The following is a 26,859-nucleotide window of genomic DNA, read 5'->3' as shown; positions in this document are numbered from 1 at the left end:
AGTAAACAATACAAAAAATAATGCTTGAAGCTATCCAAACTTGCATAAGCTAGATAAAATGAAAGCTTTTATTTCGTGTATATTCGTGTTTTGATTTAATGAGTGCCTCATAAGATTTTACAGTGGCTCGCAGAAAATGAACGCACTCGGGGCGTGGCGTATTGCTAATATAATGAATATTCACATGTAGGAGTGTCCTTACCTTGGACATTGAACCGCGCGCGTTTGCAGTGTTACATCGCGCGGTTACTGTGGGACACACACACCGGAGATCCGGGTTTCTACGGTAACGCGCCGCATTGGCTATTTCTGTTCCGAGGATGCAGGCTGTGAGGTACAGTAGCCTACCTGGAAACCTATTCTAGTCTTTTTCAGTAGCATGTTCTATAGTACTCGTATTAGCCGTTATGCATTAATCTGCTAATATTGCATATCTCAACAGAGCTAAAACATGCAGGTGAAGGTGACTTATAAAGTGTGCCAGAAGTGCCCTTTAAAAATGCCGCAGTGGTGTGCAATCTTCCCGTTCTCTGTGGAGTTCTCATACAGAAAGGCATTTAGACCAGAACCTTAAGTTGTTGTTGTTGTTGTTGTTGTTGTTTTCATGTAGATTCAGGTAAGCAGTAATAACCAATTGATGTTTTTGTCAGTCATTCAAAATTATACGTTATAGCTACATACGCTACTGTCGAATAATACAGAAATAATAATAATAATAAAATAGGCACAAAAATGTGAAATGTAATAATTAGTTGTAATGAATTCAACTCTCTCCTTGGTGTTTTAGTTGAAACCCAATAATCAATGTGTTGCAATAATGCAAATAAATAAATAAATGATCACGAGCGGTGCTCTAGAGTACCTGTTTGCTATTTGCAGATGTCAAACTTAGAAGAATGTAAAAAGGTAAAAAAAAAAAAACAACAACAAACAAACAAACAAAACCCAACGCCTTGCCTATGTGATTAATTATGTTCATTTAATACTATGAATGAATCACTCAGTCGAATTTAAGAAAGTGACACTAACACCATCTCATAATCTCATCACTAGTCCACTAAATGCATAGTGAACTTTTTTCTGAGGTTAATGAATTTAGGAGTAGTCTGTGTTACTGGCTGTACTCTGTTGTATTAAATTATAATACAATCACTGAATGAGGCATCATCATAGACGATAGAATCTCTTATATAGATATATGAGCATTAAGAACGTTCTGTAATAAGTAAACAGTACTGACAAGGTAGACCATGATTTAATCTTTTTTGTAATCTTTCTTCTAATGCTACAGAGAATTATAAAAAAAAACAAAAAACAACAACAACAACAAAGAAACAAACAAACAACCAAAAAAGATACTTTCAGCATCCAGTACTTCCTATAACTCTCAAATCTTTATTTTATATGATCAAAAGGTAGCTAGTGTTCAGATGAGCACTTAACAGATTTATTTTTGGTGTAAATTTAATTCAGTATTTAAATATTGCTGGCAGCTAATAAAATGCACTGCTCATTATTTATAACATTCTTTCAGGGGGGAAAAGGCAGCATAAAATTGTGTTTTTATGAGTTTATGCTCGGGTTTATGAAGTTTGTGAAGTGGGATCCTGATGATGTAATTAGATTTGATTATACCGGTTGAGAGAAGGATTAAACATAAGACAGAGAGGATCAAAGGCATGCATGATGCATTCTATATTGGAGGCCTGAAAATTTTTTAAAAATGTGCTTCATTTGTTTTGATGCCAATACACATGGATCTCTTGGCTCATTTGAATTGTGGGGGAGATGTTCTGAATTGGTGCATTTCTTCTAGAGAAATCCACTTGTGTCAGTATACATATAGCATGTGTAACACATGAGATTATATTCTGGAATACCAGCGTTTGGCCTTGTATTGACAGGAGTACAGCCCACACTTGCTCTGACATTATGTTGTGCATGATATGGATTTGTTGCATTTTTTTATTTGTACTTATGACAGAAAAGGCTAAGTGTAGTAGTTCCGAACTTTTAGTTGGGGGCTTGCAACCATTTCTTAAATTTTTAATCACTATCAATGTTGTTGGTCATGTTACATACCTAAACTCTAAAGCATCAATCACAAATCAGTACATATTGGTGAAGGTGGCAAATAGTTATGTATTTCACCAGATAAATAATATTAAGGAAACACCATGACTGTGATGTACTTATGCTTTGTTTTTATTTGTCTGTTCAACAAAATTTCTGTTAATGATTACTTGTGGGGGATTGATATCCTCATGCAATAGTTTAACACACTCCAGATAGATTACCAGTTCTCAGATGGAGAATTAATAAAGTAAACCATAAAAGCACATATTTGGGTGATTTTATTGGATGTCTGCACCATCTGTGGAATGTCAAACTTAATTTTAAGCATGGATTATGGATTTGCTGACAGATGGCTTTATCAGAAATGGCTCATTTTGTATTTCTCTGCCACTTTTAACCATTGGTAATTAGGGGCGTTTCTGGAGTTTGATAACTACTTGGGCACAGGCCCCCCAAGAATTGTACAAAACTACTTAAAAATGTCTAGGGTGGGGAGCACGTTGGGGGTTTTAATTGAAGAGAATGTACAGGATATTTTCACTTCAGCTGGCATTACAATCAGCCTTCATGTTTTAAATACTTGAAATAATGTAAATGACAACGTTCAATGAATAGTAAAGCCTATTTTCAGCCGTATCTACTGTAATCAGACTTTTTTTTATAGTAAAATCAGAAGGTTTTACTAAGGCACTGCACTATATTACTGGGGCTAGTGCCCCAGTAAAAAGGTCTAGCGATGCCCCTGTTGGTAATTGTAACCCTTTTTTAGATTTAAGGACAAATGTAGAATACTAATAAAGGTGTCAACATCTATCATTTAAAAGCAACAAATTATATTGCATCTAACCAGTCTAACTAAATTTTAATTTGCTGGCAAAATAAGAGTGTGCATTTGTATACCATTTATACTGTTGATTATTTTGTGTTATGGGTAGTCACATGTTATATGCTTACATCATTTAAAGTCTAGGCTGCATTCAGGTCGAGATTTTTTGCCCACTACATCTGAATACTGTTTCATTTGAAAGGATCTTTTGAATGCAGCTTGTGAACGCAGTCTACTTCAGCTATATTTTCAAGGATTTCAACTGTTGTATCCATCATGGCCTACAAAAGTGGAAGAAAGTGAAGCACAAGTACACCGTTTGTCTTAAAATGTAATTTGTAATTTGTTTAGATAACATAATGCTTATCTAGTTAGTGTTGACTAAGTTAAGTCTGTAGTATATACTTTACTGTCATTAATTGTGACTCCCAAAAGAAAAGTTTTGCAGGAAATCCTGCGGTGGAGCTTTTCTGACGATATGATGATAGCATGGTGTAGTTGAGTCTCAGTCGATTTATGTGCTATTCTAGATGATTTTATATTATAGCTCAGTTAACTATTATGTTCACTATGACAAATACAAACAAATGGTACTAAAAAGATGCAGAAAATGTACTGTATTTACTGATTAAATTAAGCATGTTTCATAATGCACCACAAAATTAAAGAAGAAGGGCTTGTAGTAGATAACAGACAGAACTGACATGGCTCTTAATGATGACGGTACATAGTTTTTCTGTGGTGCTGAGTCTGCTTCAATTTCATGCCTCCAAAACTGTTATTGTTAATGAGCTGTACATAAAAAAAATAAAAAATAGACATGGTATAGCAAGCACTGTTGCTTAAGCCAGATAGCTAACATCAGATGGCACTGAATACAAACCAGCACTATTATTCACATCAAATGCATTCTTAATAATTTCTTCATTGTTTAATCTTCTAGAATAAAGTAAATATTAGTGCTTAGAGTTTTTTTTTATTAAGCATAAGAATCTCTAACCTTAATTATTATTTCTAGTTAAACATTAACAGATTTTCTGTCAAGAGTATTAAGGAACTATTATTGTTACAATGTCAGAATTATAAGCCTTAAGGTTTTGGTAATATAGAAATAGTACAAAGAAAATTACTGGAAATTATTGAAATTGAAATTTTGGAAATAGATTTTCCTTGAATGTTATGTAATTGTTAAATGTACCCATTGTAACTAATGAGATTTTTTATGTACACCGGGGAGCATATGACATTCACTAATTTAATCTCTCTTGCAGGCATGGAAAAAAGTTACAGTAAGCAAGTGCATGCAAGGTTGATTATTTTGCCTGTGAGTATATCTGTTGGGGGAAGTCATTATTCTTTTGTTTTTCTATGCAGAGGGAAACTTTTGACAGCTGGAAGATGAGTTAGGAGTCTGTTAAGAATCTAGACAAAGTGGTCTCAAAAGGATCTGGAAGGATTCAAGCTGCCATCTGTACTAATATCATGGTGGTCATGAGACATCCTGAGCTGCCTGCCATCACGCTGACTCTTCTCTGCAGCTTAGCATCCATGCTGTGGGGCTTCCCATTTGGACCTGTGCTTGAGCTGGATGTCATTCCTAGGACCACTGTGCCGTTTAATGGTAAGATTATTTTCAGAAATAAGTAAATGAATAATTTAGGTTCTAAAACAATCGTTCTGAAAGCTTACTAAACCTTGGCATATTAGTAATGCAACCTTTTTGTAACTCATGATGACCAGTGGTAGTAATGGTACTGAGAAAGTATAATTAAGTGGAAGTATAGATAATGTGTAAATCTTACTCAGCTAAAAATGAACTGATCCCACAAATGCTCTTGTGGATGAATGACCACAAATCCTAACAACCACAATTCAAAATCTATTGGACAGCCTTCCCAGAAGAGTGGAGGCTATTATAACATGGTTATAATATACAAATGGTGGACTAAATCTGGAATTAGATGTTCACCAAGCACATAAGTGTGTAATGGTCAGGTGCAAACAAACTTTTTACCTTGGAAATTTGTAATGAGTTCTTTAAAGGTCTAAATAAAAATATAAGAGTAAAAAGGTTTTTTTTTCACCTGTCATATATTATATGTATATTTAAGTAAGAGTACAAGTTCAATTTCAATAACACAATTATACTCAAGTATAAATACCCCCAAGAGATTACATAAGTATAGTAATGAAGTACAATGGCACAAATGTGTACCACCCCTGATGATGCCTTAAATTCCCAGGACCTATAAGAGTGACAAGACTTACAGTGTCCTCCACTAATATTGGCACCCTTGGTAAATATGAGTAAAGAAGGCTGTGAAAAATTGTCTTTATTGTTGAACCTTTTGATATTTTGTTTAAAAAAAAATCACAAAAATAATCTGCTCTCATGGATATCAAACAATTGCAAACAAAACAAAGGCTTATAAAAAAAGAGAAGATATTTATTAAATATAGGCGTGCAACAATTATTGGCACCCTTTTAGTCAATACTTTATGCTACCTCCCTTGGCCAAGATAACAGCTCTGAGTCTTCTCCTATAATGCCTGATGAGATTGGAGAATACATGGCAAGGCATTTGAGACCATTTCTCCATACAGAATCTCTCCAGATCTTTCAAATTTCGAGGTCCATGCTGGTGGACTCTCCTCTTCAGTTCACCTCACAGGTTCTCTATGGGTTTCAAGTCACTGGACTGGGATGGTTATGGCAGGACCGTGATTTTGTGGTCAATAAACTATTTTTGTGTTGATTTTGATGTATGTTTTGGATCATTGTCCTGCTGGAAGATCCGACCACATCCCATTTTAAGCTTTCTGGCAGAAGCAGTCAGGTTTTCATTTAATATCTGTTGATATTTGATAGAGCCCATGACGCCATATATCCTAACAAACTGTCCAGGTCCTCTGGCAGAAAAACAGCCACAAAACATTAAAGAGCTTCCACAATATTTAACCGTGGGCATGAGGTAATTTTCCATATGGCTACCTCTCTGTGTGCGCCCAAACCACATCTGGTGTTTATTGCTAAAAAAAGCTCTCTTCTGGTTTCATCTGACCATAGAACCCACCCGATCCCATTTGAAGTTCCAGTAGTGTCTGGCAAACTGAAGATGCTCGAGTTTGTTTTTGGATGAGAGTAGAGGCTTTTTTCTTGAAACCCTTCCAAACAACTTGTGGTGATGTAGGTGACTTCGGATTGTAGTTTTGGAGACTTTCTGACCCCAAGACACAACTAACTTCTGCAGTTCTCCAGCTGTGATCCTTGGAGATTTTTGGCCACTCGAACCATTCTCTTCACAGTGTATTGAGACAATACAGACACACGTCCAATTACAAGTTGATTCATAACATTTCCAGTTCACTGGAACTTCTTAATTATTGCCCTGATTGTGGAAATGGGCATTTTCAATGCTTGTGCTGTTTTCTTATAGCTACTTCCCATTTTATAAAGCTCAACAACCTTTTGCCACACATCACAGCTATATTCCTTGGTTTTACCCATTGTTATGAATGACTAAGAGAATTTGGTCTATGTGTTACCTCGTATTTGTACCCCTGTGAAACAGGAAGTCATGGTTGAACAATTTCCCGTTCCTAGTCACCCAGGTTGCACACCTATATTTAACAAAGATTTTTTTTTTTTATAAACCTGTGTTGTATTTGCAATTGTTTGATATCCATGAGAGCAGAGTTTTTTGTGAATTTTTTGAACAAAAGATCAAAAGGTTAAACAATAAAGACAAATTTTCACAGCCTTCTTTACTCATATTTACCAAGGGTGTCAATATTAGTGGAGGGCACTGTATATATTACTCATATATTACCTCACTTTGTAACTAAACTCCTTTCCGATTAGTATCTCTGTAATTAATGCTAAAAGTCATAACTGTTTATAACTGTCATAACTGTTCAAATGTTAAAGTCATAACTGAATAATATGCAGAAAAAAATTAATAATAAGCAGTGGGATAATAGGGTTTAAAAAACACGTCACACATTTCTAGCTTTATTTCATATGAAAGTAGACAGTGGGTCTCCTGTTCATATTAAACATGTGCACGATTTTGTGTGGTGTGAAGAAGACAACCTGAGCTCTCTGTGTTATTAGTGGCCTGTCTCTAGCCCTGGCCTAGTTCATGCACTTCACAGAGCACATGCTATGAAGCTGGAAAACAAGATTAGACTACCAGAGCTCCTGCTAAAGAAAATTTGTGTAACTAAGTGCTTTTCATGATCTGTAAGAGCGGTGATTCTTCTTTAGTTTATGCCATCATTGTTAGTGAGTCATTTTATACAGTTCTTGTCAGTTAATATGACATTTGGTTCCATTTTTTGTTATATGGCAATATATGTATATAATTTATTTGTTATGCGTGTATTGTATCCCTTTTTGTGCATAGTATGAGAAGAACATTTGCAGATACAGTAAACTAATATCTCAGGCACACACACACAAACGGCCATACAAGTGAAAGCTAAACAAATAGTGATTACTCATGAGTAATATTCATAGCTTGGGATAAAATCAAGTGTTTGACTGAATCATATCACTATCCAAACCTTCTTGTTGAGCAGAGAACAGAGCAATTAAAACATACAGAATTTATACTGGGGAATATTTCATGCAGTAGGCTACACATCAGGGTAAATTTGTTGTGCTTCAATTTATTATGTAATGAGCTTGAGGCCAAAGGCAAAAATACACCACATGGCCAGTACAGTGCATATTAAGTACATGAAATGCATTATAAAAAGATAGTGTCTTATAATCTTAATGATTGGTAAAGCATCATTCAAGAATAATACAGAATTTTAATATATTTGCTCAATGATATTTATGATTGATGTTTTGCTGGAAAACAGCACTCAGTTTGAACATGATTTCAGATGTTTATACTGAGCGTGTCAGTGTTTTCAGATCATCTTATTTTTCTCCTTGCCTCAGCTGTCCTTGACCTACATTTCAATTCTTCTGTGTGTGTGTGTGTGTGTGTGTGTGTGTGTGTTCTTGAGGTCTGCTTTTTCTTCTTCTGTAGTTCCTAGCAGTTATTTATGTAGCACTGTAACATCAATGAAATAATGAAATATTACGGGCAGGTGAAAGGGACACGGCAGGTCCTAGGAGATAAGCACTCTGCGTGTTTTTATTCATTAGTGAGGTATAATTACTGTTGTTTGGTGTGTTTTGTTGTTCATAAATAGATACAAGTACATACAGTTAGACCAAGACAGTGATAATAAATCTAAAACGGATTTAGGTATTTTTGTAGTGTCCAATTTGAACCATGATGGCAAGTAAATCTGTCAAACCAGGATTTCTGCTTTCAACCTTTCAAATGAAAATCTGTTTTAATATATAATGTGAATGGTTTTCTAGAATACACTCAGTGTTTTCTAAGCCTAAGCAATTAGCATTGCTAACAGCACTTTTGAACACAATTCTTGACAATTGCCTTCTCATTTGCATAATTGATATATTCTCTCTCTCCTCTGCTTTCTGTGCTTGTCACTATGTGAGAAGCCTTCTCCTTCACTGGGAATAGAAAATATATGGACACAGAGGTAGAGATGATCTGGATCTGTGTGTGGTGGTGGAAGGATTTGGGAAATGTTCCATCTTCTGACTAAAATAGCAGCAGACAGTAGTCGTGGTCTCTGCTCCTAACGCTTCCTACTGTCTTCTCCTCTCGGTTTGATTTTGATCATTTTAATTTGGTGTAGGTATTGCTAGAGACAATTTTCATGTTTAGAAATTAGCTTAGCTTAAAGGGGCATAAGCAGAACAAAAGATTTGTTTACTTCTTGACCCCACGTCTGATGTTTGCTCATCTACACAAATGTGGATCTACAGTACATCTAAATTAGTGAGGTAGCTTGCTAACATTCCTTCTGCTAGTTTATTGGACCTAGAACATTGATCAATGTTCAACTCCCTCTGTTATTCACACAACCGCATCCCATGAAATGAACATATATGGGCAAAGAACAATTTTAACTGCAATATTTAGTGCACAACATAATGATTTTTTATAACCTGAGATAGCACAGCTTAATCATCTAACACCAAGACTTTTGTTAGCCTAATTTTTTTAGTTAGCAACAAGGCCTTTGTTACGTACAGTATGTTAATGGAGTTACCTAACCTGGCTGGCTAGACTACATACATGGTTAGCTCACTTGGTTAGCACAGCTTTAGTCATCTCAGCTTGCTTTGTTAGCAACAAGGCCTTCGTTAGTTTTGTTACTATAGTTAGGTAACCTAGCTAGCTAGTTTAGCCTACAGGTAACATCACAAATAGCCTATGAAGCTTATTTATCCAACATAATGGCTTTACCTGCCTGTCGGATGAAATGATGATGTGGTACACTCTTATAACTCTTATAACAGTTTATAACTTTATTGATCACGTTACTTGTTAAGCAGAATTGAACCTAAATTGGTAACTATGGTGATGTATGCACAGTAGTTTCCAGTTTTACTGTGGTTTTATTTCTTTTATTGTCAATACAGTTTTGGAGCTGATGCTTTTTTCCCCGTGTGCAATAAAAGCATGGTGATGCTGTGTGCTTATTTCTGGATCTCCATGTTTACCTGTCTCAATACTAAAACTGTCAGTGTGGTGAAGGCGCCACGAGGCGTGTTATAACTTATTTTAAGACTGATAGGCATTTGAGACATTGACTTAATTTTTCGACAATTACTATAAATTGTGTGCTGTTTTGAATACAGCAATGAACTTTTATATAGTATATAGAATACAATACAATATTCTGTTACAATTTTTTTTGCTTTAAATCAGAGTTTCTGGTTCAAAAGCCATAGTCTGCCATCTGTTTCTTTCTTAAGCTGTCAAGATTAATGCATTTTGCAGCTCTATAGTGCACTCAGTGTGAAGTATAAATCATCACACTTATTAGGAACAAGCTTGTTTAGTATAACACAACAGTAGTGTGTTGGTAAGGTGCAAATGACCCAGTAACAACCACAGACTTCAGGGCTAAATTTCTGCCTGGTACAATCAGAAAATCTAATAATAAAGTATTTGATGGCTTCATAGAGTTCAGTGCATACTTGCACATAGTCTTCATTTGGATACGAGTGAACAGACATGGCCATGGGGATGATTTTTCTCTGCTATTGGTGAAGCGTGAGTGTGGTTATATAATTTCAGCAACATGTCGGCTCTGACTGTTCTCACCCATGTCGCTAGTGTCCCTCATGATACACATGTGCCTACTCAACCTGCATGATGCTGTTTAGACCAGAGGGAAAGATGTGAGTCAACAGTGACAAAACACACACACACACATACACATACACACACACACACACACACACACACACACACACACACACACAAACAGTGTAACATACAGAGTGTATTGTGCACATTTTGCTTTTCTCCATGATGGAACAAAGGTCATGTTTAAGCCTGAATGCTTGAGTCAACATTCAGTGCTAAATACATGCACATGCACACACACACACACACACACACACACACACACACAGCTGAAACAAACAGAATAGGCCTTGATATCTATGTTGACATTGTCCATGCATTTTTAATAGTGTGACATTCAGTGTTTTTAAATGTGAGGTAATCTAGAAAGCCTTTCATAGTGGTTAAAATTAACATTTTCTTTATGTGCTCTTTTCTTTACCAATAAACACTGTATTGTGTTTGAAAAGAGGAGAGTTCAGATGTGCTAGTGTGTATTTTAGCAGTATTCCAGCACCATGTGACTCCAAGGACACTCACAATTGCATAGGGACCTGTGCTCTCTGCATTATCCCCAGGCACAATCATCACTGGATACTCGAATAGCAGAGACTCTCCCATTTATATCTTCATTGCTGTGGACATGAGATATGTGCAAAACATACAGACACAGACTGACATCAAGTGCCTTAAGACCTTGAATTTTGCTGCTTTAGGCTTTAGGGATGGCATTGTATAAATGTGTGCAGCTGCTTCTCTCGCTCTCTCTCTCTCTCTCTCTCTCTCTCTCTCTCTCTCTCTCTCACACACACACACACACACACACACACACACACACACACACACACACATCCCTTAGGCCTGTTCTGACCTTTCTTGATCCACAGTGGTGGGTCTCTTAACATTAACATGGTGCAGCCTGATTGGCCAGTACCTAAAGATAATGAACAGAGTGCTTTTGTGGAATTAAATGAGTTCACACTGAAGCTCAAAGCCTTTCTTATATTTAGATCACTGATTTATACCATATGTCTCACACCTACCCACCCACAATTTAACTGTATTTCAGGTGTCCAAACTGGTTAGCTTGCATAATAATATACCTAACGTATTCATGCAGCTTGCATTGGTTTACATTGTTTAATGTTATTTTGATTCTTGTTATGGGGCATGGTGGCTTAGTGGTTAGCATGTTTACTTTGCATCTCCAGAGTTGGGGATTTGAATTCCGCCTCTACCTTGTGTACACAGAGTTAGCATGTTCTCCCCGTGCTTTAGGGGTTTCCTCCCCTTGGGCTGGCCCCCCATCCAGGGTGTACCTGCCTTGTTCCCCAAGTTCTCTGAGATAGGCTCCGGGCTCCCCTGCGACCCTGTGTAGGATAAGCGGGACAGAAATTGGATGACTGAATGGATTCTTGTTATAAAGATAGCCATATGTTTGTCTCCCGACTATTGGTGTTCCAAAATCACCTTTCTTTACTTACTGTAATAAGGAATCCCTGGCATGCCGGTTTGTGTTGGAGTTTGGAGAGTTTGGATAGATAGAGATGGAAAAGAAAAGGATACATTAGGGCATTAAAATGGCACTATGTTTGTTTTGTGACCTGGTCTCTCCAACTCGTATTAGTACAAACACCCCTCAAACAATACATGCAGTGAGCGTTTTGTTTTTTTGTAGTCAGCACACATTTAGTGTCTGAAATTTAAGAAGAAGAAGAAAAAAGGAGTCTCATGCTTTATGAATATTTCAGAGTAACTGCTGTTGGTCTCAGCACGTTGCATTCTATTCTGGTGGTAATAAAGAAAGGATATTTAAAGGCATGGGAGCCAGTGGTAAATGATTTATGACGCATGGAAATATTCTTCTTATCCTAAATTCTTCTCACATCGATCTTTTTAAAATGTATGGTCAGATTAGAGGCGTATACGTTGTATCCTAAATAAATGTGTATATTTATTACAATCCCAAAAGTTATAATTATGCTGCTTAGTGAATACATGCATTAATTGGTTATTCTATTTATTCATTTGACACATGCATTTATCCAAAGAGGCTTAGAGTTGAAATAGGATAGAATACCATCACAAGATCACTTGATCAAGTGTCCAAGAATGACTCTCTGGACGTCTTAGGACTTAATACACTCTTCCCGGACCAGTATCTTCTATAGAAGAGAAGAATGGAAGTGGGATATAATCTGTTTGCATTCTTTCATAAGAGCTGTGGTTCAGCACTGTGCATCTGGCACTACTGAGTATCAGATGCAGCATTAAAGAGTGAAGGTGCCTAAAAGACTTCAGGTTGCTCATGAGTCAGCTTAATGCAGATTAGTGCTCTTCTTCTCTCTGCATTATCTCTCCTCTTTCTCCTCACCCCGGTTATGCTTTTGGAGCACCGCCCAGCTTTTTCTTCCTTGGAGAAATCCATTTCATCCTCTTTCATGAATTCATTGTTTGATCAGCTGTAGAATTAACTGCATTCTTTTCATTCTCTCATCCTTGAATTCTGACCACAGTCAATCTATTTGATGCAACTATGCTAACGTGTTGACACTATTTGGCCATGTGTGTCCTTGTTTTTCTAATTGGGTCACTGACTGTTTGCAGGGCTTCTGGGATGTAATCATTTTCATGATCAGGCTGTAAACTACAGTACTCTTCTGCTGGAGGACAGAGCTGGCATGTTGTATGTAGGGGCCAGAGAGGCCCTGTATGCCCTGGACACAGCCAATATCTCAGCTATCCGCAACAACAGTTCTGTGAGTAGCTTCATCATTCACTCACATCTTTTTCTACAGCTTGTTTATTGTTCTTTGCTGCTTGGTTGTGGCTTATTAAGGCTTATTGTTTTGGCTTTATAACAGATTGATTGGGCTGCATCTTCAGAGCAGAAGAAACAGTGCTTAAGCAAAGGAAGAGATGATCAGGTATAACCTTTCTGACACATGGAACTGTGCTATATTAAAGTCTTTCTCTTGAGCTTCTACTCATTTTTTGTCAGGTCTCTTTAAACATTAGGTGCACTTCTATAGTTTTAAGACTGCTCGGTTCTCAAATGCTTTCCACTCACTCACTGTATTCTGTATTTGTTGAGTAATTATTTAAATGTTCTGCCACAGACAGAATGCTACAATTATGTTCGGTTTCTTGATCGATATAATGAGACTCATCTCTACACCTGTGGGACCCATGCCTTCCGCCCTCGCTGTGCATACATAGTAAGAATCACAGCTCACCATTTTGTGCTGAAATTAGCTTGGATTTACTTCAGCAGATTTGAAAGACATATGATGTTTGAGAAGCGTTCTCTGTGTTGTGCTTGTCAGGATGTGGAGCGATTCAGCTTTGTGCGTTTTGAGGAGGGCAAAGAAAAATGTCCCTATGACCCATCCAAAGGTTACACTGGGTTCATTGTGGGTAAGCATTAAATAATGCTTGGTCTCCCTGTGCATAAACAGAAACAGGAAATCATTTCTCTTGTAGTCTAATACAGAACCCAAAGTCGAATCTAAATCTGAGGATATACAGTATGTATTAAAGAATTGGATCTCTTCTATATTGAGGTGTGTTGTTCTCATTCTTAGATAGTGAGATGTACACCGCCTCGCAGTATGATTTCCGCAGCTCCCCTGACATTCGTCGTAACTTTCCCTTTCCCAACCTGAAGACAGAGGACACTCCAACTAAATGGCTACTGGGTACGTACAAGATATTCATGATGCCATGCTATCAGGCGCAAAATGTTTAATATATTCAACTAATTTAGACCACATTTTCTGTTCACTGTTTATCAATGGATCCTAGTGATCCCAACAATTCTCCTTATAGCAATAGAATTGTAACATGTTTTGAAATACCCAATGTATCTTATCATCAACTCCATTATTAATAACATGAACAATATTTGTTGAAAGCCCATTTTATTGAGGATCCTGCTGATGATAGGTTTGTGGGTTTAAGAGATGATGGTTATGTAAATAGGACTAAAATCATCTTTTGGATTTATATTTAGAAACAGAAGTTTTCAATGTATTTCAGCTTGCTACTTTCATGTCAAGATAAACATAACATCTGTAATATAAATGTGATTGTTTCTTCTCACCTCCCCAAAACATGCTAGCTCATGAAGTGGCTACTCCAAATTATGCATAGGTCTGAATGAGTTGTGTGAATATGTGTGTGCATGGTGCCCTGGGATGGACTGGCATTGACCAGGAGACTGAAAAAAATTATTATTGTTCCACTTGACATGAATAGAACATTTATGGTTTAATGAGTATTGTTGAATTGTTTACTCAAATATAGAATGGCAGACTAATCAGTTCTTCTTACAATGTGAGTGGTCTTGTCACTTAAAAGCCTTCTTTTTCTATCTCTTAAACACTTTAGACAGTTGCTGTACTTTTGTCCTACAGATATATTAATTTCTTTAAGGCCCATAAGTGTCCCTTTATTGCCCATATGCTTGCTAAGCTCACTGTTCTTTGCAGACGCGGACTTTGTTGGCTCAGCACTATTAAGAGAAAGCATCAACAGCTCCATTGGGGATGATGACAAAGTTTACTTCTTCTTCACTGAGAGAAATCCAGAGCAGAAGCCTTACTCCAGTCAGACCAGAGTGGCCAGAGTGGCCAGGGTCTGTAAGGTAAAGACAATGATAACTATAACAGTAATGCTGCCTTTGGATTTTATCAGAATCATTTTAAAGTGATTATTAGGGTAGTTGAGTGAGTCATCCATAGCACTTCCAGTATATTTGATAGCAGGATTTTAAAACCATTCAACAAGCATTCGAATATCTAATATATTGGGAACAATTTATTTGAAGGCCACATTGGACCTTCATAATATACTCATATCAATCATATTCATATAAAATATAAGTCAGTGCTGGGGGCCTTGAAAAAGGTTAATGTCAAATCTTGTGTGGTATGATGCCTTACCTATTATTATAGGTAGACTGTTTGAAAATGATATGTGTATTTTTTTTCCCCTTAACTTGCAAGTTATCTATTTGTCATGTGACAACCAGGACATCTGTGCACATCCATGAAGCTTCTAGACATTTTTTATATAATGATAATGATTATGATAATGATAATGAGTCTTTATTTATCACATATACATATGCACAGTGAAATTCTTTTCTTTGCATACCCCAGCATGCAAGGAAGTTGGGGTCAGAGCGCAGGGTCAGCCATGATACACTGCCCCTGGAGCACAGAGGGTTAAGGGCCTTGCTCAAGGGCCCAACAGTGGAAGCCTGGCATGCTGGGGCTTTAACTCCTGACCTTTCGATCAGTAACCCAGAGCCTTAACCACAAAGCCACCACTGCCCCTATGAAATATTATAAAGGCCTAATGTAGATGCAAAGAGAGTCTGATTTGATTTGAAAGTGTTGCACAGTGTAACTATGTGTGTAACCTCAGCCTGACATTTGGGCCACTCTGCTGTGTGCCACTCTTGTCAGGCAGGGTAAAGCCTACTTCTGAAATCTAAGCAAAACACATATATACCCAAGTTACTGTTTAGACTTCATATCTCAGGAAAGCAGGTCAGGTCCCCTACTGGCTGGTTTGGCAAGTGAGGAGAACAGAGGAGCTCCAGAAAAAAAGTAGGCCACTCTATAGCTCTGATTTGTTTAACACTTTTCATAGGTCACTGAACTATGAAAAATGTGTTATTTCATAGCTTTAATAGTTTTGTGTTCATTATTATGCTGAAAAGAGAAAAGTATTAAAAATCTTCCAGGAGTGTAATGTATGTGTCTAAACCTTTGACTAGTACTGTACTCTGACACGGACACACACACACACACACACACACACACACACACACACATGCACACACATGCACACACTTTCACCAACTAGTAGTGTCATTCATTTCTACTGCAACTCCGTTAAACACAACAATAGTAGAAATAGTTAACAATAGTTAAATGATTTAAATAAATAAAAATGAAAGGAAATTTTAAGGATGTTTACTCCTTACTGAGTAAACATCCTTTATATTTCTTGTTTCTTTTTGATATCACACTCACGTCATATGGTCTGGGTTGTATGTTGAGGGAATACGATGTGACACCATGATTAGCCGTGAAGATTGAGTGTTACCCTCAAGCGTTTGAAGTAGACTGTTGTAGCTCATTTAGGACAGAACCACTATAGATCCATAACTGTGCCACGTCGAGCCTAATATTTAATTTAGAAGTACTTAACCTGGCAGGAGACCTACTTGGTGCTTTATGCTACTCACAGAGGATTATGTGTGAACTGTTGAAAAAGCTGTATGATGATGAAAATGTGATAGAGGGAGTAAATCTGGGAGTAAATTAAAATGAAAATTGTTGCAGCAAGCTCCTTCCATGCATTGCTAATTTAGATGTGTAATTTCAATATGCATAAGCTGGTAGTAGATTCAAAACAAATGAAAGTGCATAAAATTCTTATGTTTCTTATCTGTATCGATATCTGAACCGACTGTGAACTGACTGCGGTGTGTTTCCCAGTGGGGAGTGAAATGCAGGTAATCAAAATGATGGATTACTGGTGCAGTTTGTAATTACTTACTTTTTTTTTTACCTCCAATTTGCACTGTGTTTTTGTGGCATTAAAGCAGAATGATTCTTTACAAATCAGTTCATACAAATGAACATTTTGTTTAATAATAATAATAATAATAATAATAATAATGATAATAATAATAATAATAATAATAATAATAATAAGGGGAAGAAGAAGAAGAAAATGGCAAGTTTGTTTAATCATATGTATGAAATGTCTTTTCAACAGTCAAGATAAATAGGGGGGATCCTTACATTCAAATGGGTATTTCATTACAACAAAGTATGAAATGTATGAGACATACTCAAGTAACAAATGGATGTTGTAGTCTTAATTGGAGCAGTGGAGTTATAGCTGTTTATGCAGGTGTAAGGATTTGTGGCAAGCTAAAATGTCTTTCGATCTAGCTGGTTCCCAGATCAATATTATCTATTATACAACATTAACCATCCTCTAAGGGACAGTGAAAACTGCAATTGGAGGCCACAGAGTCCTTATTTATGGAGTCAAAGACATAAAGCAGAAATATCCTCCAGCAGTATCTCTGCAAGGAAGAAAGGATGAGAATTATTGGGGAACTTAATTGGAAGATGGTTAATCTTCCATTTATGTCCTCCGAATAATTCTCATGCTGTCTCCCATAGACTGAATATAAACCAACCTCATTACTTGATGTTTCAGCCTTACTGCTTGAACCCTGTGAAATGCTAATGACTCTTGCTCCTGTTTACTCCCACTGCTACAGCAACTTTGCAGATGGTGTCAAACTTCATTTCTGACATTATGTTCTGAATGAAATACCATCATCTGAAACTCAACCATGATGAAAAAACAGAACTTATCCACCTACTAGTTAATAACTCTCCTACCGAGCATTTCAGTCACGATACACAATTCCAGCCAGCTTTGATGTGTCATTTTAGATAACAGGCTTAACTTTTCTGATCATGCCAACCACCATGTTTCCTGACCGTAGAAACCATGGATGAGCTTCTCATCTAAATGTTGTTTATTCCCATACATGTCTACTGTCTTTTTGATGTCTCCCTTTATGTCCTATATTGCCTCTGCAGAGCACTCAAGATGCTGCTGCTCACCCAGGTTTATAACCTCTTAAAATTCTCTTATGTAACTCCCCTATTGAAGTCATTCCACTGGATTCTTGTTGCATCAGAAATCAAATTTAAAATGTGGGTCGTATTGTAGGTGTCAAATGTCTATGCACCACATTATCTATGTACTCTGAATCAGAACTTCAGGGAGTATGACGTCCTTCTTCATGATATGAGCATGCAAAACTGCAAAGATCACTGCTTAAGTGTTCTGGCAATTCAGATGTGGAATAAGCGTCTCTTCCACTTTGAACACTCATGTCTCTATTGCTTTTGCAAACGACTAAAGGTCAACCTCTTCAGACAATATCAAGCAGCTTGCTTCTGAGTTTATTTGTATCAGTATTTATGCATATAGACAGAATTCGTCTCTTGTATTTCAGTTTATAAATCTGTTTGCAAGTCACTGTGGATAAGAGTGCCTGACAGATGACTAAATTTAAAAGAAAATTTTTGATGTATGAAACACTGTACAAATAAGACATGTACAGTCTAGAACAGTACAGTCTAGAGATCAATTTGACAATAAAACTACCACACTTTGAAATTAAGCCAAACAGGATTGTTCAAAAGAATGGTGAAACTAGATGAGCAGTGAGCTTGGCTGATCAAAAAAGGATGACAGACCAATAATGCAGAAAATAACCATGTGACAGCAGCTTTGTTTGAGGAGCATGAGCTGATAACCCATTTTCTTAGCCCAGTCTTCTCACAGCTGTGGGAGTATTGGACAGCTCAAATCAGCTATAAGGCAGGTTTAGTTTTATGAAAATGTCCCAGATGGTATACTGTCATGACTACTGAAGGAACATAGCCTGCCCACTTTCAGAAGCAGTCCACAGAGATTAATGCTGTAGGAGTTTACTGTGGGAAATGTGGTTGGCAGTGTGTAGTATACCAGGCAGAAGCTTCAACATTCATCTCAATTACCTGATGTACAATATACAATTTTAGCATTTTGGCAGCACTATAATACCAATTATTTTGTATACATTTCAGTTTTTTTCATTTTTTTTCTGTCTATTTCACTCCCCCCCACCCCGGCCACATGATCTCACTTATATCCTTAGGCCGACATAGGAGGTCAAAGGACTCTTCAGAGGAAGTGGACATCCTTTTTGAAGGCCCGACTTGTATGTTCTTTCCCTGAGTATGAGTTGCAGTTTAACATCCTGCGTGGTGTATATGTGCTGGAAGGACCTACTCTTCATGACAGTCTCGTCTTTGCAGTCTTCAGACTTGAATGGTGAGAAAAGTGATGGAACTATATTGTGTGAAAATAAAATAAATAGTTAATACTTTGAAAGTGCTCATTAGACTAGAATTTAGACTTGTCAAAATCTCAGATTAACTATTTTCAGCCAGATTCCGTATTCTATACTAGGGTATAGTCCAGATGGTCAGTGCACACAACCTTGGGGTAACCATGGGCAATAAACTGTCCTTTTCCTCTCACATTGCTAATCTGACACACTCTTGCCGATTTCTCCTTTACAACATCAGAAGAATTTGTCCATTTCTTTCCACACAGGCCACTCTGGTGCTTGTTCAGTCCCTTGTCATTTCAGGACTGGACTACTGCAACTTGCTTATGGCAGGTCTGCCTCTGATCGGCATTCGACCTCTGCAACTGATCCAGAATGCAGCTGCGTGACTTATTTTCAACCTTCCTAGGTTCTCCCATACCACCCCATTGCTATGCTCCCTCCACTGGCTTCCTGTAGCTGCCCGCTTCAGACTTAAAACATTAATGCTTGCCTACAAAGCCACAAAACAGACCAGCACCACTTACCTCAAAGCACTTATCACATCCCGCACTGTTCCACACTCCCTCCAATACTCTAGCACTGCTCGACTGATCCCACCATCTCTAAGAGTACACAGAAGGCATACATCAAGACTCTTCTCTGATCTGGCACCTAGGTTGTGGAATGAACTTCCCCTAGATGTCCAAATAGCTGAGTGGCAGCTAGTGGTCTTCAAACGACGTCTAAAGACCTACTGCTTCCTGAAGTACTTAAATTAGCACTTTACAGTGTCCTCCACTAATATTGGCACCCTTGGTAAATATGAGCAAAGAAGCCTGTGAAAATTTGTCTTTATTGTTTAACCTTTTGAGCTTTTGTTCAGAAAATTCACAAAAATACTCTGCTCTCATGGATATCAAATAATTACAAACAAAACACAGGTTTATATATAAAAAAATATCTTTGTTAAATTTAGGTGTGCAACAATTATTGGCACCCTTTTAGTCAATATTTTGTTTTACCTCCCATTGCCAAGATAACAGCTCTGAGTCTTCTCCTATAATGCCCGATGAGGTTGGAGAATACATGGCAAGGGATCGGAGACCATTCCTCCATACAGAGTCTCCCCAGATCCTTCAAACGCTGGTGGACTCTCCTCATCAGTTCACCCCACAGGTTTTCTATGGGTTTCAAGTCAGGGGACTGGGATGGCCGTGGCAGGACCTTGATTTTGTGGTCAGTAAACCATTTTTGTGTAGATTTTGATGTATGTTTTGGTTCATTGTCCTGCTGGAAGATCCAACCACGGCCCATTTGAAGCTTTCTGGCAGAGGCAGCCAAGTTTTCATTTAATATCTGTTGATATTTGAGTTCATGATGCCATGTATACTAACAAAATGTCCATGTCCTCTGGCAGAAAAACAGCCCCAAAACATTAAAGAGCCACCACCATATTTAGACGTGGGCATGAGGTACTTTTCCATATGGCTACTTCTCTGTGTGCGCCAAAACCACCTCTGGTGTTTATTGCCAAAAAGCTCTATTTTGGTTTCATCTGACCATAGAACCCGATCCCATTTGAAGTTCCAGTAGTGTCTGGCAAACTGAAGATGCTTGAGTTTGTTTTTGGATGAGAGTACTGGCTTTTTTCTTGAAAACCTTCCAAACAACTTGTGGTGATGTAGGTAACTTTGGATTGTAGTTTTGGAGACTTTCTGACCCCAAGACACAACTAACTTCTGCAGTTCTCCAGCTGTGACCCTTGGAGATTTTTTGGCCACTTGAACCATCCTCTTTACAGTGTGTTGAGACAATATAGACACACGTCCAATTCCAGGTTGATTCATAACATTTCCAGTTGACTGGAACTTCTTAATTATTGCCCTGATTGTGTAAATGGGCATTTTCAATGCTTGTGCTGTTTTCTTATAGCCACTTTCCATTTTGTGAAGCTCAACAACCTTTTGCCGCCATCACAGCTATATTCCTTGGTCTTCCAATTGTTATGAATGACTAAGGGAATTTTGCCTATGTGTTACCTCATATTTATAGCTCTGTGAAACAGGAAGTAATGGTTGAACAATTTCCTGTTCCTAGTCACCCAGGTGTACTAAATTTTGTTTTTAAATATCACTGGGAATATACTTCAAATATATTTTTCTCATATGAATTCATGGGGTTGTCAATAGTTGTTGCCCACCTATATTTAACAAAGATATTTTTTGGATCAACCTGTGTTGTTTTTGCAATTGTTTGATATCCATGAGAGCAGAGTATTTTTATGAATGTTTTTTTTTTTTCAAAGATCAAAAGGTTAAACAATAAAACCAATTTTTCACAGTCTTCTTTGCTCATATTTCCAAGGGTGCCAATATTAGTGGAGGGCACTGTATTTTTTTCTGTTTAATTGTCTGTATGCTTTTCTTTCTATATTACCTCCCAAACAGAGATTTTAGACTGATGGTTATTATTAGTCCTTGGCCTAGTGAACCAGTATCAGGATATCTTTATTGATAGAGACTCCAAAGCACTTCTGTAAGTTGTTTTGGATAAGGGACTTCTTAAGGGACGTCTGCCAAATGCCATAAATGTAAATATAAGATTTGGGAACAGTTGTTCTCTGCTCCATTAGATCTCATTAATGTGATGTGAACAGAAGCAACATTAATCTGTTAATATATGACTCACTGTTGGATTTTGAGCCAAAGTTGTTTTTCAAAAAATTATTATTGAAGAAGCTTAAAGATAAATGCTTGAAGATGGATTTAAGGAGAGATTAGCTATTCCCACGTGCTTACCTCCCCAAACAATGAGCTAGCAGGGGTGTGTTTGAAAGAGGCAAGAACGAGCTATGCAGGTGTTGTCCTATTTGTCCTATAAACTGTATCAAACTTGGTGTATCAACCTTTGATTTTCTATGCACATAATTTCTATTAGAGGGCAGAACAGCTAGATATTATACTCTTCTTTTATTACAGTTATCACGAGTGGTTATGTCTGCTGCCCAGAGTACAAATCAAGCATGTGGTTAAAAATCATTAGACAAACTGTTTTATTGTGCTCTTCCAAAATCCTGACAGTCTTACTCTATTTACTGGGGAATTTAAAGTGCCAGAGTAACTCTAGCCTCACAGCTGAGAAGTTGTAGGTCAGGGAAACTCTAAAGTACAGACCATAGAATTGAAGCGTCTAATATATCCAATTCCAGCCCACACCACCCTCTTTACACAAAAACACCTCAAAAAAAATACTAACATTCTTGTACATTTTAAATTAGATGATCTTGGCACTTGGCACTTGTACTCATGAAAATTTTTATTTACTTATTAATTAAAATGTTTGCCTGAATTCACTCTCTCTCTTTCTTTCTCTCTCTCTCTCTCAGGAAAAATGTTAAAACATCTGCAGTTTGTCAGTACTCTATCAGAGATGTCCAGGCTGCATTTGATGGCCCTTACATGGAACTGCAAGACTCCAAATGGAGGGAATACACTGGAAAAGTTCCAGACCTTAGGCCTGGCTCAGTGAGTGTCATTTCTATTATATCTCAGACCTTAACCAAAACCACTTTAAGACAGACTTAATTTAGGAAGTGTAAACATCACATCACATCATAAACTGTTTATATGCTACATTCTTCATTCTGACTAATTATGTACTATTTTATTTCATAACACTCATATTTTTGGAGATTAATCTAACTACAGTTACAGTAATAAGATTTACTGTTTGTCAGGTGTCTGTAGTATATTATTTTAGCTGATGTTTGCAGATTTGCAGTTCTGTTTCCTCAATCTCTTTCCTTATGCTCAGTTATATAACATAACAAGCTCATACATATTGATAGAAAATTGATGAGCTTCACCAAACAAATTAACATTTTTGACAGTGATTCAGCTGAATTTGAAATTTGATGATAGTGGCACCAACAGTTAGCATGACAACCTGAAGGTGTTCAGTGTTAAATGATTAATCAGTTGCTGGCCTCTCTCTCTCTCTCTCTCTCTCTCTCTCTCACACACACACACACACACACACACACACACACACACACACACGATCCCGCTTTCTGTCTCTCAAGTGTATAACTGATCAGCACCGGGCTCAGCTTATAAATTCATCACGGGATCTACCAGATAACGTGCTCATGTTTGCTCGGAGACACCCTTTGATGGCCAGAGAAATCCAGCCAATAGGAGGGCGACCCCTACTGTTCAAAAAGAGCACTGACTACACCAGGATAACTGTTCATAAGGTCACTGCCTTGGATGGGAACACCTATAACATGATCTTCACTGGAACAGGTGCTTTAGCTGATTTCTTTGTTGCTCCTTTCTTTAAGAAGAAGATGGATGTAAATCTAGATTCAGAGTTTAATGTTATTGCTTTGCTGTGGAATAGTAAATGTTTGTGTGTGCATTGATGTAAGAACAGATGATGGGTGGATGCATAAGTCCGTACAGCTTAGAGATCGGGTGCACATCATTGAGGAGCTACAACTGTTTAATGAACCAGAGCCTATAAACAACATGGTTATTTCATATAAACAGGTACAATAAACTTTCACTGCCATATACCAACTGTTTGCACAACGTAGTAACTTAGTCCTTGATTATACAGTTGCATGCTGATTTTGTCTCTAATGTTTTCAGTCTGTTTACCAATATCCATAAAAAATGCATTTAAATGTACACTAGAGTTGAATGGATTTTACTTGTATAACAAACAGAAAAGTGTATATGTGAGCGCTGCGTCAGGAGTGGTGCAGGTGCCTCTGTCTTCCTGTCTGCGCTACACCTCATGTTATGGCTGTGTGTTTGCACGAGACCCACTATGTGGCTGGGATGGGAGACAGTGTGTTGAAATATCAACATACCCTGTCAGGTGAGGGCCAATTATTTGAACTATATATGCACATAACTCATTTCAGATAAGGACAGGGCCAAATCGTTGGCACAGGGTGTCAGCGGCAAACCTTGATATAAGCCTTGTCCTTGACATGAAAGAAATCTAATATTCCTGTGTAATTGATTCAAATCAATCATGCATTGCTTATGTTGCAATCCTATCATTACTGTAACATCATATAGCCATTTGTTTTGCCTCAAGGAACAAATAGCTATTTAGCAAAAATAGCCTCATCCTTTACATGATCCTCATGCCACCCCTTAGTGTGCTCTTGCTACATTTTATCAGTTCATTTCTAAAATCCAGGACACTAAGCTGTTTCAGATATAAAGTTGCATTTTGACAAAGCCATACACCTTCCCCACACATGGTCTCTGTACCTATGCAAAGAACCTGACACTAAAGTAACTACTGTCTGTTTCCTTTTTCAGGTCCAACTTAACTCAGGACATTCAGATGGGTAACAGAGGGTGTGACAACATCACAGAGGGTGGTGTGTAACGTATTTTTAAAAATAGTCTATTTACATTCATTCACACTTACATTCAATGGAATTTGCCATTCAATCCATCTGGGAACATTGCTGTGTATGAATATTAATGTTTTGTCTGTCAGGTTTTGTGACCCATCGCACTCGTTCAGTGATGGTGGGACATGACATGCTCTTGCTTTGTGAGCTTCACTCCAATCTGGCAGTTCCCCACTGGACTCTGAATGGTGAACAGCTGCAGGGTTACGCTGTGGACACTGGCTATCGGATTGGCACTGATGGCCTCCTCATAATCGGGGCTCAGACCCGGCATAGTGGCCATTACCGCTGTTATGCTGTGGAGAATGCTGTTTGGATTCCCATACGCAGCTACATGGTTAGGGTGCAGCCTGTTCCTCCACCTTCACCCCATCTACCCACAGATCCAACCGCCCTACCTGAGAGGCTCTTCACCACTAGCACAATGTCTATCAGCCCCTCTAGTGAATCCATAGAGCAGCCCCTGCACCCACTACCCTCCAGGCCTGAGTTCCACACCACCCGACACATGGAGGCTATGTATATCTCTATGGTGGCTGTTTTAGGTGGACTCTGTCTTGTGCTGACTGTGGTGCTGCTGTATGTTAGCTTCTGTGCACATAGTGCCCCTGGTCACAGGAAGTACTCTCAGCAAGAGCTGTCCATTACCCCTACCACAGAGAGAAAACGGAGCTCTCATGTGGAGCTGAAGACAATCTCCAGTCACTGCAATGGGAGGATTGGTGGTCTTTATGGAGCAGCAGCATCAGGTGGAGAATTCCTGCAGATTATTCCAAGTGATGGGCAGGTCAGCCCTAACAAGGAGCCTCCTCCAGCTCCTCCACTCCCCCTGCCACCTCCACTGCCATCTACAGAGTATGCAAACGGCTTGTCGGCCACGTTCCCCAACGTTTTAAGGAAAATAAATGGGAACAGCTACATGCTCCTGAGTCAGATGGACTCAGATATGACCTCACCTCTTTACCATTCTTTCACAGAGGAGCTCAACAGGATCTTAGAGAAGAGAAAACACACACAGCTGGATATGCAGCCAGACGAAAGCTCAGTGTAGCCCTATCTCATCCTAATAAGGGTAGTGGCACCTTTTGTTGAAGATGTATTTTATTAAATAAAATAACTGTGGGTATTATGCTGTATTTGCACTGTATCCTGATGTACACCTCAAGTCCTATAGATATTATGAACCATGATTTTGGATGTTTTTGTTATTGAGGACTTTCAAACTCTAATAACATACCATAATATGTCTAATAACAGTGTTGTAAAAGAAATATTTATTTTATCTGAGGTGGTAAGGGAAAGACCTCAAATAGAGATCATGATCTCAGAGGACTCTGAGAGCATAAACATGCAGGACAAAAGAACTAAATACAAAAATATGTCCACTGACTGGCTTGACAAAAAGCTATGTAAATACATTGATAATCAGTGTATGTACATTACATTCCTTTATTATTTGTATCTTACTGCAGGGGTTCTTGGCCTCTGGTCATTGGCGCCCCTGGCCTTGCACAACATTTCAAAATTCTAATACATCAGATCTAGGAAAAATCTTCAAACTGTGCTTAGTAGGATCTCATCGATGATAGGTAGCAAATCTAAATGGAATTCATAGCTTACATAACAGCTTTTGCTCTCAAGCAACTAAAATTGGAAATAAAAAAGACAAATTCAGTGCAGGATCAAAGTAAAGTGACAAGACCAAGCTTGGATGCTGAAAGACCAGAGGAAACTTAGCAAATGAAAAACATGCTGTAAACAAAGGAACCTATTACAATCTTGCCAATGCTTAAGCCTATTTTGCCACCCACAGAAATACATGCTATTTTCATTTATAGCATTCAGCGGCTCTTTGTAAAGTGACCACTTTACCAACAAATATGAGCAGGTTTTTTTTTTTTTTTTTAAATATCCAAGACTTTAACGTCCAGAGAGGATAAAGCCGAGTTTCATCCATACAGATTGAAAATAAATAAATAAATCAACATTGCAAAACGGATTTGTTATTAGAATAGTGATAACATGGTAAAATGTTGAGAAACTGGGGATGCATTCATACATCCTCTAGAGGACATTGCAGCATTGTTGAAATGCGTCAGCTTGGCCCTGAGCCACTTGCAGTGAAATTGCCATCATTATAACAAAATTTCCACTGCTTAATGCATGGTGCCCTTGGCAAAGTCAGTATCACTTTCCAGCAATCACAGTGCTTGTTCAGCTGAAGCGTTTAAAAAAAGAAAAGATTTTGCCACAATGTGATGTAAAAAAAATGTGATGAAAGAAGCCTATAACAAGCAAAACACCACATAAATATTGCTGTATGTATATGTACAGAGTTCTTCATCAGCACTGCCACATGACCCAA

General features: G+C 37.9%; 1 protein-coding gene across 1 annotated transcript; it reads left to right on the top strand.

Moving 5' to 3' along the window:
• The first annotated feature begins 32 nt into the window (after window positions 1-32).
• On the top strand, window positions 33-26,349 carry sema4gb (sema domain, immunoglobulin domain (Ig), transmembrane domain (TM) and short cytoplasmic domain, (semaphorin) 4Gb). Its single transcript, XM_053639070.1, has 15 exons — window positions 33-334; window positions 4,277-4,523; window positions 12,739-12,890; window positions 12,996-13,058; window positions 13,251-13,349; window positions 13,458-13,548; window positions 13,716-13,829; window positions 14,622-14,776; window positions 18,881-19,056; window positions 22,443-22,581; window positions 23,139-23,361; window positions 23,492-23,607; window positions 23,787-23,941; window positions 24,397-24,458; window positions 24,581-26,349. Exons 2-15 carry the CDS (start codon window positions 4,385-4,387, stop codon window positions 25,543-25,545), a joined length of 2,649 nt encoding a protein of 882 aa, XP_053495045.1. The 5' UTR covers window positions 33-334; window positions 4,277-4,384; the 3' UTR covers window positions 25,546-26,349.
• Window positions 26,350-26,859: the final 510 nt, after the last annotated feature.

This window comes from Ictalurus furcatus, chromosome 13 (assembly GCF_023375685.1).
Source record: "Ictalurus furcatus strain D&B chromosome 13, Billie_1.0, whole genome shotgun sequence".
NCBI classification, from domain to species: Eukaryota; Metazoa; Chordata; class Actinopteri; order Siluriformes; family Ictaluridae; genus Ictalurus; species Ictalurus furcatus.
This window is presented reverse-complemented; position numbering and strand designations above follow the sequence as displayed.